This window comes from Chenopodium quinoa, unplaced genomic scaffold (genome assembly GCF_001683475.1).
Source record: "Chenopodium quinoa cultivar QQ74 unplaced genomic scaffold, ASM168347v1, whole genome shotgun sequence".
Classification (NCBI taxonomy): Eukaryota; Viridiplantae; Streptophyta; class Magnoliopsida; order Caryophyllales; family Amaranthaceae; genus Chenopodium; species Chenopodium quinoa.
Window position 1 is genome coordinate 684,149 of NW_018745323.1, and position 15,463 is coordinate 699,611.

A 15,463-nucleotide genomic window follows, 5' to 3' on the forward strand; every position below is an offset into this window, starting at 1 on the left:
TTGAACTGAAATTAAGCTGAAGAGAACAAGCCCTAAGCTTAATTTATTAGTTTAATAAGAATTAATAAAGACTAGATTTTGTATAAATTTAAATAATTTAAAATTTAGTGAATAAAATACACCCCAAATTACTTTTAAATACCCCGTAATAATTAAAAAAACACCCCTAATTATCCAAAGAGTTAAATGCAAAGCGAAGAATATTATTATGAGCATAAAATATTTGCAAAAATCAAATAAAAAAGACTGAAAAAGGCAGAATGGTTAATTAAAAAAACTTGGTATAATTTAAAAATATTCCTTTCCATTTACTAAGGTTTTAGACATTTAGAATAAGCATATTCTGAGACATTGAGCTAAAACAAGCACACCCTTTCCCTCCTCTCACTTTCTCTCTCTATATCTTCTTCTTTCTCTCTCCTCTTCAACTCATCAATCTCACCTCAGATTTAATACCATTAATTTCATCAAAATTAGATCACAAGAACCCTAATTTCTATTTTTATTGGTGGGTTTTTATTTTTATTTTTTTTTTCAGATAAGTTTTATCTAGTTAATTAGCTCGTTTATGAAGCCTCCTTGGCCGCGTCCGCTTTTTTTGGGTAATTAATCTTCACAACCCTAATTTTTCGGTTGTTTGAGATAGGAATTTGCCCAATTTTTCCGATTTTTGATTTGGGTATTTACGGAAACTTTGCAATCCCGCGTTTTTGCATTGCCACTTTCGTTGGCTATTTTTAATTTATGGGTTATTTAACAACCGGAAGAAATTCAAATTTATATCACTTTTTGGGAATTATTTTTTTGTAATTTTTTTCCCAGAAATTGTAAGCTTTCTCTGTTCATTTCTAAGATCTTGGCGGTTATTTGGCTGATTATTTTCGCCTTTTAATGATATGAACAACATATGTTTGATGGAATGCCTGAAAGAATTTTGTCATAAATTTTTAATATTTTTCTTTGTTAAAATGATTTCAGTTTGATCTTATTTGGTGTTATAACATATTACAAATCTTTATTTATTTCAATCATTGATATTCTCATTTTACAGAATTAACATCAATTTTTTTAATCCCTCAACTGTTAAAAGTTAGATTAAGATTAATGGGTTCTGTTTTTTTAATCATTCTGAGCCTGTTAGAGCTTCTTATGTAAAAAAATGGGTGCTTTTTAAATTTTATTATTTTGGACTATGAAGATTTGTTAATTTCTCTTATACCTATCTGCATCAATTTGTTTACTTATTTGTTAATTGATTTTTTTTTTTTTTCCCAGACTGCAGATATAGAGTTAGGCAATAGAGAACAGTTGGAAAGTATGGAAATTGCAGAGCTAGAAGAAAACCTGTTTGCAGTTAGTGATGCCAAGGTTTGTTCTTTTCTTTGTATGAAACCTTTAACATTGAGATTTCAATATCAGATTATTGAATTCCTGCTTTTGAATTGATTTAATCGAGTCCTATTCCACATTTCTAAATTGATTGTGGTAGCACCTTGGATAGGTGTGTAGGTATTTTTTTGGCAGCATTTTTTTTTTTTCGGTTAAATTGGCAGCAGTTTTTTTTTTTTTTTTTTTTTTTGATGTGGAGGTATTTGAGATTATTGTTGTGGTGAATAGTTAGAGTTAACTGTCCTACCGGATTTACATCAAATGGTTGCGCTTTGCTGCATCATATGTTTGTACTTTGTAGAATTGTAGTGGTGCCTCAAATGGTTGGGATGATGGTTGTGGCGGTTGAAAAGTGTAAAGATTGGTACCTTTGCGGACTTCCGCAGAAAACCAATTAGTTCTTGGACCTGTTCTTAATATACTGACTAGTTTATTTTGTGCTGCTTAATAATTTTGTGTCTGAAGATGCTGATTATATATTGTATGATATTTTTTTCTTGTGTGAGATGGGATTGGTGAACGGAGCAGTTGACTGTATGAATTACTCCATCTCTTTTGGAGTTTGAAAAAGTTGATGAAAATGGAGATTATATCATGTTATCATGTAGTTTGAAATTTATTTCGCTTACCTTTTACCCTGCCCACTTTTATTGTACGTGAGTAGTATCGTTTTTATTTTTTATTTTTTATTCAAATAGAATCATGATCAATAAAGCTAGAAGCAATGTCTTATTTTTGAAAAACTACTCTGTATATGTTGAAGTTGGGGTGCTGTGATTTTGCACTTGATTTACTTGATACATGCATCCGGGGAATCAAGGGTCTCTGCCGGATTTATTTTGTATGAAACTTCTGGTGGCCTTCATTAATAAGTTATTTCTTTTGCAGTTACATGGAGGAATGTGCAAGCTTTTTTCCAATATATACTGTAAAGTGTTGAATATCTTTCCTGCTCTAGAAGCAGCACGCCCACGAAGTAGGCCAGGAATCCAGGCATTATGTTCTCTGCACGTAGCACTTGAGAAGGCCAGAAATCTATTACAACATTGCTCAGAGTGTAGCAAACTTTACCTGGTATTTTTACGAATTTCAGAAATAATAATTGCATCATGAATCTTTGTATTTACTGCCTCGGGTTTACATAATACCTCTAATACCTACCTTTTACATTCCTACTCTGTATTTTTGCCTTCTTGTCCTATACGGCTTGGGTGTATCGTGTAGTGATCTCGTAAGGCACAAGGGCCCGAGGAAATCATCATATTTCATGATGGCATCCAATTTACTCCATAAATTATTATTCTAATGATGATTATTCTGTTTGTGTGTTCCAGGCTATTACTGGAGATTCTATTGTTTTGAAGTTTGAAAAGATGAAATCTGCGCTTGTAGACAGTCTTAAACGGGTTGAAGATATTGTTCCACAATCAATTGGTTGCCAGGTTGGTCCTTTGTTTTAAATTGTATTGTCTAGTTTTCTCATGCTGTTTTGCATTGTAATTTAAATTGGGTGTATATTTCTGCATTGCCTAGTGAAACAACTTTCATATCCTTCCTGCTTTGGGAAATTTTTACTGTGGAGAGTTTTTGTCAATATTTAGTTAGTGATTGTGAATTTGTGATAAAACTCCTTGCAAAAACCTTTTATTTGAGTGTCTTCATCAAGTGTTTTTAGGCACTCCTGTCATTCCTTTATACAAAGTATTTAGCATTTAATGTCAACACCTACTGTGGATTTATTGTTTATCATATTGGTATTCTATATGTGGGTGTGTAATGTTCTATACTTGTTAGGTATTCTGAAGCAACAAGTAATAGTGCTTATGGTATAAGTAAATTTTGTTAAATGACAATTATGGAACAAAATGAACTGTTAACTTGACGTATAGGGGAAAAAAATAATAAAAAAGGGGATAGTTGATAGCTTAATGGGCTCTCTTGTAGCGTTCTGTTAGTTGTTTATTCTAGTCCAATTAGAAGAGCAACATTCATAGCAACTGCTAATCTCTGGCTCTTTGTTTACCCAAATGCCAGGCCTATAGTTTTGTACAGGCTTTTCAAAAAGTTGCTCTAGTTAAAGTTATTGATTTCACTACTCAAATAACCTTTCAGCATTAATTGTTACTTCTGTACAGCTTGGTCCCTCTGATATCCGTACTTATGGCCTAACTGATCCTCTTTGTTGTGAGAAATGTTCTAAGTGACGTTTATGTATATTTTGAGCATCTTTGTTTTGTGACGTTTGACTAATGTTGTATCTTTTGCTCTTGTCTGCTGTAGGTTCAAGAGATTGTTAGTGAACTGGAGGAGACTGCTTTTACCCTTGATCCGTCAGAGAAACAAATTGGCGACGACATAATTGTGTTGCTTCAGCAGGGTAGAAAATTCGATGATAGTTTTAGTGACAATAGTGAGCTTGAGTGTTTCCACCAAGCTGCATCTAAACTTGGCATAACTTCTTCAAGGGCTGCTCTTGCTGAAAGAAGATCTCTCAAGAAACTCATAGAGAAAGCTCGAATGGAGGAAGACAAACGAAAAGAATCAATTGTAGCTTATCTTTTGTTTCTGATGCGGAAGTATTCTAAGTTGTTCAGAAGTGACCTGGGTGATGATCAGGATTCCCAAGGTTCTGGACCCTGTTCACCCACTATTCAAGGATCTTCTGAGGATGGTCTTGGTGCTTGTAATGGGAGGGCATTTGACCGTCAACTATCAAAAATTGTTTCATTTAACTTTAGACCATCGTTTTCATTTAGGACAAATAGGAGAACTGAGCACATACCCATTCCACCTGAAGAACTCAGATGTCCAATCTCATTGCAACTAATGTATGACCCAGTTATCATTGCTTCTGGACAGACATATGAAAGAATTTGCATTGAAAAATGGTTCAATGATGGGCATAACACTTGCCCAAAGTCCCAGCAACAGCTTGCTCATCGTTGTGTAACTCCTAATTATTGTGTGAAGGGCCTTATTGCTAGTTGGTGTGAGCAGAATGGGATTCCTATTCCTGGCGGGCCACCCGACACTCTTGATCTCAACTATTGGAGGCTTGCATTGTCGGATTGTGAGTCAGCACTGTGTAGGTCTGAGGATAGCAGCAACTCAGGCAACCTGAAAGGGGTTAAGATAACACCCTTGGAAAGTGGCATTATCGAAGAGATCGAAGGGAATGAAGGTGAAAGTTGTTCTTGTGAGCAGGAAGAGAGTAATGAAAATGTAATTGGTATATGTGAGAACTTTTTGACTGTTCTACAAGGGGAAGATGACTTGAGAACCAAGCTAAAAGTAGTTGAGCATATAAGACGGTTGTTAAAAGATGATGATGAAGCAAGGATGTTCATGGGTGCTCATGGGTTTGTTGAAGTGCTTGTAGGATTTCTAAAGTCTGCACTTGGTGAGCGGAATGATTTGGCGTTGGAAGATGGGGCAATGGCACTCTTCAACCTTGCTGTTAATAACAACAGGTGTGTCTGCTTTGCTAATTTCTATATGAACTTGGAACAGTTAGATATGTAAATACCGAGTTGGGTTCTTTTGAATGTTTTACGTTTGATGGCCTTTTGAACTTCTTTTCAGGATTAGTGAAATTTTGATAGTGTCAGTTCATAAAATAATTTCTTATACTTCCAGAATTTTAGAGATTCTATAGATTGTGCTTTGCAATCATATTGAATTTAATGATTGCCATAATAATATTCACATGAGTCATTTAATGATGTCCTATCCAGTCAAGAATTTGGATTTTTACCAGGCTGTTACTGCAGTATTGAAATGGGTTGATCTTGGGTGCTTTGGAAATCACATTTTATGGACTTTTTGAATATCAATCCATCTCTAGCTTTAGTAGACCACAGAGGATGTATAAACTGTGAAATACGTTATTTGATTTATGTTGGATTCCAATATAACAAATCCATGCATGCTATACCTGTAGAGCTTCTGTAAGCTTGCATACTTGAAATTCATCGTTATTGAAAGCTTAAATCCCTCTCATTTTTTTCCTCTTGAAAAGTTGGTGTTGGCTTTGGAAAGAAAACAAGAAAAAGCCACTGGACAATCTTAGATTTGTTATCTTTAGGTTAAATGCTTTAGGCTGGTTAGCCATGAAGTTTCAGTTTGAAAGGTTAAGATGGGGTAGGAATGCCCCATAAGACCAAAGCACTTGATAGATATTCTAATTTTTTGTCAGAATTTATTGAAAATGCTCTTGTAAGAGTGTTGTTCCATTGTTGAATCTTGCTCATGAAATTGTTTCTCTCTTGTTACAGAAATAAGGAATTAATGTTAGCCGCTGGGGTTGTCCCTCTGCTAGAGGAGATGATTTCTGATCCTGGTTCTTATGGATTAGCAGCTGCCCTCTTTCTAAATCTTTCATGCCTTGATGAAGCAAAACCAGTCATAGGCTCGAGCAAGGGAGTCTCCTTTCTAATCAGGCTTCTTGTTGGCAAATGTGAACCACAGTGGAAGCTCGATGCCCTTCATGCTCTTTTTAATATTTCTGCTTGCCCATCCAATATTCCTAACCTCCTTCAATCTGGTATAATCAATGGTCTACTGCTTCTTTTGGTTGAGCCCAGAGATCAGACATGGACAGAAAAGTCCATTGCAGTTCTCATAAACTTGGCATCAAATAATACAGCTAAAGAAGCCGTTACATCAGCCCCTGGTCTTGTTGGTGCACTCGCATCAATTATGGACATGGGTGAGCCTATTGAGCAGGAACAAGCTGTGTCATGTCTGTTGCTTCTTTGCAACGGGAATGATAAATGTTGTCAAATGGTGCTACAAGAAGGGGTAATTCCGACCTTGGTATCTATCCAAGTCAACGGGACAGCTCGAGGCAGAGAGAAAGCTCAAAAACTTCTGATGCTATTTCGAGAGCAGAGACAGCGGGATTCTTCTCCTCAAAGAGTACATAGGTCTCCTTCTGTGAGGGAATTCACAGCTCAAGTCCTGCCCCCAGAGCCAAAGCCCCTAAGTAAGTCAAATAGTGAAAAGGTACTGCCAGTTCTTGAAACAAAGCCCCTTGGTAAAGCAGTTTCGCGAAAGAAACTGGGCAAGACATTTAGTTTCTTTGGGAAAAGAAAGAATTTCTCAGGTCCTCAGTGTTAGCAAAATCCAGGAATCTCCTCACACTTTCGCCACTCTTCATCCTCGAATGATGTAAATTCATCTTGTATCTTCTTATACTCTTCCCTTGCCCAATTCTTATGGGCAGCTCCCATTTTTGAGTCTTCTAAACAGAAGAAGAGATGTACAGCTCCCCGCCAATGTAATTTACGCATGGATTTTCTTTTTCCTTTTGCCTTTCGTTGGTTGCAAGGGCAGAATTTCATACAGTATTATGGTAGTTTATTAGAAGAGCCCTAGGTCCTTGGATGAAGTAATTGAGTGCTTTGAGTCACTCTATTATAAAGTAAATATCATGCTATTTCAGATTGTTTTTGGACTTAAAAATCGATTCTACTCTACACAATTAGACATTAATCAGTAATCACCTCCTCTGCTTCGAGGTAATCGTTCCTTCCTTATGCCATTATTCATGATCTAAAGCTAACACTGTCCATAGTTCAGATCGTATTTTGTATGATCGATTTTAAACTTGAGTGACATGCTTCAATATCTCAAATTTCGATTCAAACACGAGGAGTGTACTATTAGGTGCAGTTCTTTGTTATAAAAGCATTCGTTCAGTGCGAACTTGGGTATTATTTATACTCCATGGTACAGAGTATATACGAACATTTAAGTTTAAACTTTACTCGGTAACAAATTAACATGAACTTTATATTTGTGGATAATAGATGAATTGAGGGAGAAAAAATTAGGCATTACAGCCAAAGCAAAGATATATTACGCCGCAGATCAATGGCTTTATCTTTTACGTAACTTAGTTTTTTCAAAATCTATTATAATACTCTTTTTGTCCGAAATTAATAGTATAACTTAGTTTAATATACTAATTTTAGTTGATGATTTCGTTGTACAACTATGCGAATCTAATTAATTAAGCAATGGGATGACCCAACTACTCATATGATAAAGGATCATTTTGTCCAATCATGTCTAATCATTGACGTTAAGAAACTAGGATGACTAGAACAATATTATGATTGATTTATCATCGTTTGATATAAATATATGCGAAGAAATGTTAAGTTAACAATTATAGTTGTCAACAAAACAATTGGTATCCTATTATTATGATATGTAGCATATCCATCATTCATCATAGCAAACATCTATCTAACACGGTTAAATCACTTTTGTAGATGTCGTATGATTTTTATATTATATATTTATATACATAGTATAATAATATTATTGTCAAATCTTTACAACTATATTATGGATAGATTTATCTTTAATTTCTTTGTGATCAATAATTTTTATTTCACCCTAAATACAATATTTATAGCTACTCCCATACTTGGTGTATCTTTCTAACTTCACCATTACATTTTAGGGGGCGAAGCTCTTAGCTACTATACATATACGTACAATCTATCACAAATCTATCATCATCCCTACTATGTGTATGAAGCTCTACGCCGCGACATGGTTGATTTCGGAGTTTCCCAACCAAATTCGAAGATTTCCAACAAAGGATGATCATCTGTCTTATTTCCCGTCTTAATATCATGTTTTGTTTTATGAGTTTCTTGATGATAATCGACTTTTGCCATATCTTTCTTCTTGTGATCTTTAGTAGCTTTTTTATTCTTGATACCTTTTTTATTAACTCCTTGTGACTTCTCTTCAATTCTAATGTTTTCCTTCTGCCCTTTCTTCGACGCTTCCTTGTTACCAACTTGTTGGGAAGAATCTAGAATTTAAATTATAAAAAAAAAACGATTAAAACTAATAAAATATCAATATACTACCTTTGTTTCATTATTTCATATTTATCGTAACAAATGAATTTTTTTATGAAATGAAATAAAGTTAGTAATTTTTTTTATAATTTTTTTTTTTTTTTTTTTACTACAGAAGTTATAAATTAAAAAGGGGGAACGATTGCATTAATGATGTTGTTGATGTACCTTTATTATTTTCGCAAGTGGCACCAACTACATGAACATTATCTCCCGTGTTCACAACATCTTGTGTAGATGATGGTAACACTTTGTTTTGGTTACTTTGATTGTTGTCACTATTTGTATCAACCTCGATTTCCTTCTCCTTTGCGCCCTCCCAAATTACACATACAATCGTCATGTTATAGCATATGCGACAACTTAATATAAGAAGGTAAATTTGTACAATACCTCGGGAAAATTTCTCATGGCATACTCAAACTCCTTAGGAAGATTCTCTACCTTACCAACCAAGTTATCAATCTTGTCAAAAACATGTTGCAATCGAGGGAATCGAGTCTCCAACATTTTCTCCATCGATAGGATAAGGTCATCAACAATGAAAAGGATCGCGAGCCATGGATATAGAACAATATAGACCAAGGGCTGACTAACCATCTTCGAACCTAGCTTGGCTAGTCGTCTTGTCACCGAACCTATAGGTCCATGGAGCTCAGTTGCTTTCTTATAGAGGCTTAAGGCAATGGCTAGCATAGAAGCACCACATGCTTGTAATGGGCCACGTCTAGAGGCCATCGAGGCATATGGCATATCGATCCTAAAATTATTATTTGCATCATTATATTTATACATTCATTTGGAAAATAATAATGAGAAACCAAAAATTACTGAAATATAAAATTACATGTTTCTTCTGTCAATTTTCTTAAACACAAAATTAACATTGGAAACTAGTACAAATGTAAGTAGTTCTTTGAAACAAAAAATTAACCTAACCTTACTTTAAGACCGTCTCACATCCATATATATATATATACAAGACTTTACCATTTTTGCTAATTGAATTTTAATTAATGGCAAAATTACACATACAATAAGTTAAAACAACCAATTAATTTTGCAATGATTTCGACGACAAAGAACTAGAAAATCTATTCTTTAGCAACATATTACACATCCCAAGCAATTTCTTTTGATGTTTAAACGAATGAATTACACAATGATTAACCACGATTTGGCATAATTCTAATTAGTATATAACAAATTAACAATCAACATGACAAAAATATTTCATCTATTCAAAATTTAAATCTATAGGAAGTATCATGTATGGGATTTAAAATTTGCAAGAATTATAGGGGTTCGTAAGAATATTATAGACTTCGTACTTGAATATGAAATTACCATAAAATTAATAATTATTAAGAAAAATACTAATCTCACTTACGTACCTTAATAATTGTGTTTGACAAATCCCAACAAAGAGGATGAGAAAATGCAAAGATAATCTTGCAAAATAATTGAATTAGTTTGAGCCTCATTTTTTTCTCTAAATTTTGGGATGCAATTAACATGCATGCAATTTTTGAGGATAAATGAACGTTGTTAATATTTGGACGCTTAACTCGGAAACGAATGGTTTCTCATTATCTAAAAACAATGGTAATATTGAACACATACAATTTTTGAGCCGTCTATGAACAAATGTTGTGCAAGTTTTAATCCATTAATTGTCAAGTTATCATGAATTAAAGGACAATATACTATTTTCCCTTCATTAGGTGCAAATATTTGGTTTTGTTTTGCACAATCTATCTTAATCGATAAACTATTTAAAACTCTAATCAACTAAAATACCCAATAAGTATATGAATCTAATCTAATACTCTATTAAAATTTAGGCCGCATTAATATATTATACATAGTACATAAAAAATCTCCCACATTTTTAAGGTAAGAGAAAACTTTACAATGATAGCATCATAGCATAAACATGTTTTGAGGAGGCATATCTTATACTTAATTGACATTTTTTTTTTTGAGGAATTATACTTAATTGACATACTTTATAAGATATTGTCATGTTTTGGTCTTTTGGACATTGATAAACACTTTCAAATGTAAGTTAGTGACATCCTATTGAGAAACTCATTAACCCTTTTCTTAAGCTTGTCGTATAAAAATTGTATATTATCCCAAAATTATTGAATATAATAATTACCCCGTAATATAATATCTCAAGCAAAATGATCAAAACCTATTTGACAAACACAAAGTATCATCACACAAATATAATTTGGTTCAACCATAAATAGTTTTTGATCAGACTGTTTGACACAAAACCTACTGTTCGTAATATAAAGTTTTACCAGTTATAAAATCCAAGTGTTTGAATTTTCGTAGCCAATCATTGCTGGAATTTGTTATATACACTCGGGTACATCGTACACCCAATTAAAAAAAAAAAAATCAAAACGAGAATACTCATGAATGTATGTTATACCCAGGTGCATGTAACGATCAATCATTGCAACACAAATAACAATTGGCCCAATTGGCTAACCATCCTCTCTCTATTGGGTTTGCAATTGAAATAAATCCCAAAAAAAAAAAAAAAAAAAACGAGTTTAGTCCGAGTGACAAGAATTGAAGGGGTCAACTTCAATCTCCATCTCTTCTTTTTGGCGCCAAAAATTCCCAAAAACTTTCCAGCTCTCAACCAACAAACGATGCTCCAAAGTCCAAACCAGCAGTTGAAAATGGCTAAACAAAGGACAATGGAATTCGATTCTCTCTCCTTTTCATGGGTAATTTCTCTTTAAGTTTCTCTTTTTTTAATCAATTCCAAATTCCCCCCAAAATTATAATTGTTCTGTAAAATTTAGAATTTGTTTAATTTGTTGATTTTCCCACACCCCAATTGATGATTTTTGAAGAACTAAATGCCCAATATCGACTCTAATCAACTGCAAATTATTCGTATGTTTTTTTCCTCATCTGGGTTTTCTGGGGTTTAATTCTTTCTTAAATTATGTGTTGTGTTAATTTTAGCATCAAGAATGTACATTTGTTATGAATATCAAATTAATCTTTCTTAAATTATGTGCTGTGTTAATTTTAGCATCAAGAATGTACATTTGTTATGAATATCAAATTAAGTACCATCATGGATTATGGTCCTTATGGAGATGGATTGTGGTGGGAATAGTGACCCTTGAGTTTATGATCAAGGTGAACAAAATTTGGATTTTTATCTTAAATATTTGACTAATTTTGGAATTAATATTTTGATTTTTATCTTAAATGCCTTACTAATTTTGGAATTAGTACTTTGATTAGTTGGTCATAATTTGATGAATTGTATGAATTGAGTTGCATGTAAGCTTGTTGTAAGATATGCTGACCATCAAATCTATGTAGCTAGGAAATTGTGAATTAGCAACTTGGCAAGGCATCTGGTAGTTGATTGAGGTTGAGGGAAAATCTAAGAAGTTGATTGGGCATTGGTTTAACTGTAATGCTGTATTAGTGATAATATTATGCAAGAATACTTTTGAACTTTTTATGAAGGCAGAAAAAATCTAGTAGAATTCAATTTGTTGATGCCCAAGGGCTAGATCTATCACATATTCCCATTGCATTTTTATTTCGCTCTCGGATGAACACTACTTTGTTGGATTACAATGCTTTCTATCAAAATCTATCTAGTATCATGTTAGGCTCGTCTAGTTTTCAAAAGCAACAAGCTATCTAGTGGTATAAAGGGGAAGTTCTGAGATTGTAGGGATATCTGATCTACCATCGTGTTGTTGTATGTTCATGTTCTGTTAATCTTCTCTTCGTCATATAGTGATTTTTTTTTTCCCGTCCATCTCTTGCATTACCAGTGACAACTCAACAAGTCACACAAGGGAAAAACAAACTTTATTTTGCATGGGATGTTGTATTACTCTAAGTTAGCTGTTGTATATATTGGCTATTGGAATGATATTTTCATGCAATTCCTCCAGGTATACCTGGAGATGGCAGTTGTTTGTTTCGAGCTGTGGTCCAGGGTTCCTGTCTTATAAAAGGGATGCCAACTCCAAGTGAGAGCCTTCAAAAGAAACTCGCAGATGAACTTAGAGACAAGGTAAGTGAGAATTTATTAATTACAAGGTCTTGTGAACTAATTAATGATTATCAACATTTGTCTTGGCTTATTGAATTTAGTGCATTTTTTGGTTTGTTGATAGGGCAGTGTCTTCTTAGTGTAGCTTTTTTTTACCTTCTCTTAGCTAAATATTCTGTTTGCCTCTTACAGGTTGTGGATGAATTGATCAAGAGACGAAAAGATACTGAATGGTAATTTCCATTGAAGACCTTGCTCTAAGCTATAAAAACCATAGAGTCTCTCTCATAATAATTGAATTATGTACCATGAAGTCGTAGGAAATTATTCTGCTTCTTTCCATCACCATTTATATTCTGTAATTCATTGTTCAGGTATCTGGAGGATAAATTTGACAGATATATCTGTCAGATGAGAAAATCCTATGTTTGGGGAGGAGAAACTGAGCTTCTCATGGCCTCACATGTTCTGAAGTAAGTGAAAGTTATCTAATGCCCTTCACACAGTATGCTAAGGGTTTTTTTTTTTTTTTTTTTTTTTTTTTTTTCATCCTTGCTTGTTAAAGTTCGAGCTCATTTTTCATAGAAAAATCTTTCATTAGCATCATCAATTTAGACACCCAAATTATCCTTAGAATATGTGCAAATATAGGCTTAATTCTTTTCACTCAAAACCCCTTATTTGAACTTTATTGAGTCTATTAATCTCATTTGTTTATTTCACAAATATAATTTAGTTGTGAGGTGAACTTGAGCATCTCTTGTGTGAGTTTCTCTAAATTTATTTAACCCGATTTTACTTGAACAGTTGAACATACTCTCCAAAACTTATTTTTGTAGGGAGGAAAGAGCAAAGTGTGATATGGAAAAATTTGGAGCAATTAGTAGTAATTTGGCCTTTTAAAGGCTTGAAAACATTAGCATTAATAATTTCTATGCTGTTTTGACAATTTTCATACCTTTGTCTTCAGGATGCCCATCACCGTTTACATGCTTGACAAGAAATCCAGTAACCTTAAAATCATAGCAGAATATGGACAAGAGTATGGTACGCAGAGTCCAATTTGCATTCTTTATCATGGGTATGGCCATTATGATGCATTGAAGAGTAATCCTTAATGCAATCGGTATGATATCTTATCTGTTTCTTCTTTTTGTTAAGGGTAGAAAAGATGATACATACTTGTATTTGGAGTTGCCATTATTCGAACTATCCATCTAGATAGAAGTGTTTAAAAGTGTATCCTAAATTTAGATATAATCAAAGTTCCTTCAGATTCAAACCTTCATATTCGATTTGTCTTATTTCCCTTTTCTTTTTCATCTCCCTTGAATCTTGCGGCTTTTCCAGGGGTGTATAGAGACAAGATGGACATAATGTTTTACTGGAACTTGCATGAGTTGCATCTACTGATTACAGACTACAATGACTATATATGGTGTTACCCAAGATGATCAAATCCTTTTAATCTGCTTGATACTTTGTACTATACTGCTATGCATTTGTAACATGTAAATATTGCATGGAAACAATCTAACTGGTGTTTCTCGTATTCATGGTTACTAGTAGGCAGGATTGATATTAGACAACTATGCAATGGGTACGAAGATAGCCCTCTAATGGGGTCAGACAATCTCCACATCGGAGTTCTAGCTGTAAGGCAGAGCACAGCTTCAGTGTATCTGCGGTCTGTGCTCTGCCTATTGTGACCTTAGACAAATCTCTATACCAGAAAGCTGTGATACAGTTCACAGTGTCAGAATGCTCATATATAATGGGCCAAGATGCTGGTTCAGCCATTGTTGTGTACCCGAGATAGCTCATAGGTGTACTACTTGGCACAATGTGCTATATACTTTGTATTGGAAATTCTCCTGTACTATTTTACGGGTATTAATTACTCTCTAATTTTTAGGTAATCATAGCATCCTTGTCAAAAATTTAGAGTGGTGATAAACAGAAATAGAGTAATGGGGAATATTGCTAAATTACTACTTCGTAGTTCTTATGATCAGTTCCTATTTTACTAAATATTTGATTTGAAGGTTGCAATACTCAACTAATTAAGAGTTGCACTGGAAACTTTGTAGATAAAGAATACACTTAAAATGTTCTCCTCCATTACTCTGTATGTGTTAGATACTTCGTATCTTTTTACTTCCCTAAGGTTGCGTTTGGATACTCTTATTTCATTTCAAATAGTGAAATTCAATTCCAGAATTTCAATTGCTAGAATTCAATTCCAAGTCATTTGTTTGGGAAATTATGAATTTGGAATTTGGAATTTCAAATGCTAATAAGGTGTTTGGTAATACAATGTATTTCAAATTCAGAATTTCAAACAAAGGCAAATTCTTCTAATAAAATCACCACAAAAATACAACATACTTACATCAAAGTTGTAATTCAAGTTCACTCCCACTTAAACAAATTAAATCTACTAATCATCATCAATTCATCATTACATATAAAATTTAGACTAACTCTGCTAATTCGATACATCTTTTTATCATATTGAACTCATCGAATCCATTGTTTTACGAACCTATTCACAACACTTTGTCTTGTCCTTTGGAATTCAGACTCCTTGGAAATTACTCTATTAGCTTACTAGCAGCAACATGTCTAGAACAAAATTGCTCCTTTCTTTGCAGTGAACAATTGATTTCAACAATTAATTCAGGATTTTAGGGTTTAAAGATAATCTTACACAAAATGAAATAAACATAGCAAATCATCATTAGATAAAAAATTTACAGATCAATCAAAGCATGCATACAACTTCGAAATTCAATTGGAAACAAAATACATTATAGAAAGAAAATTGGGCCAATTTGGAGGAAAGTGTTTCGGGGTTTTCTGATGTCCTGCGGGAGAGCTACAATTCCGAGACTGGAACCGGACGCCTGTACCTGCAAAATAACGGAGACTCCTGAGAGCTCCGCCTCCAACGGTCAAGTTAGTACCTGATTAAGGAGTAATTAATACAGAAATTAAAGTAATAAGGTCTCTCTAGGTGAGAGTATTTAATGTAGGTAATCTGCTTTGCTAGCGAGATCAGCCGGTTATTAGTGTGTTCCGTAATGTTTCTCCTCCGTTCCGTTAATTATTCGGTCCCCCGATTAATGAGGATTAATCG

At 33.8% G+C, this 15,463-nt stretch overlaps 3 protein-coding genes across 3 annotated transcripts; 2 read left to right on the forward strand and 1 right to left on the reverse strand.

The window, feature by feature from the left end:
• Nucleotides 1-257: 257 nt before the first annotated feature.
• On the forward strand, nt 258-6,852 carry LOC110712355 (U-box domain-containing protein 45-like). Its single transcript, XM_021890806.1, has 6 exons — nt 258-602; nt 1,276-1,368; nt 2,278-2,463; nt 2,724-2,831; nt 3,670-4,859; nt 5,664-6,852. Exons 2-6 carry the CDS (start codon nt 1,318-1,320, stop codon nt 6,505-6,507), a joined length of 2,379 nt encoding a protein of 792 aa, XP_021746498.1. The 5' UTR covers nt 258-602; nt 1,276-1,317; the 3' UTR covers nt 6,508-6,852.
• Nucleotides 6,853-7,734: 882 nt separating this feature from the next.
• Nucleotides 7,735-9,752, reverse strand: LOC110712546. Its single transcript, XM_021891013.1, has 4 exons — nt 9,665-9,752; nt 8,664-9,030; nt 8,439-8,577; nt 7,735-8,221 (listed from the first exon to the last, which is right to left on the reverse strand). Exons 2-4 carry the CDS (start codon nt 9,021-9,023, stop codon nt 7,926-7,928), a joined length of 795 nt encoding a protein of 264 aa, XP_021746705.1. The 5' UTR covers nt 9,024-9,030; nt 9,665-9,752; the 3' UTR covers nt 7,735-7,925.
• A 452-nt stretch (nt 9,753-10,204) lies between these two features.
• LOC110712415 (OTU domain-containing protein At3g57810-like) lies at nt 10,205-14,386 on the forward strand. Its single transcript, XM_021890877.1, has 6 exons — nt 10,205-11,192; nt 12,224-12,345; nt 12,517-12,557; nt 12,699-12,797; nt 13,295-13,450; nt 13,675-14,386. Exons 1-5 carry the CDS (start codon nt 11,156-11,158, stop codon nt 13,440-13,442), a joined length of 447 nt encoding a protein of 148 aa, XP_021746569.1. The 5' UTR covers nt 10,205-11,155; the 3' UTR covers nt 13,443-13,450; nt 13,675-14,386.
• Nucleotides 14,387-15,463: the final 1,077 nt, after the last annotated feature.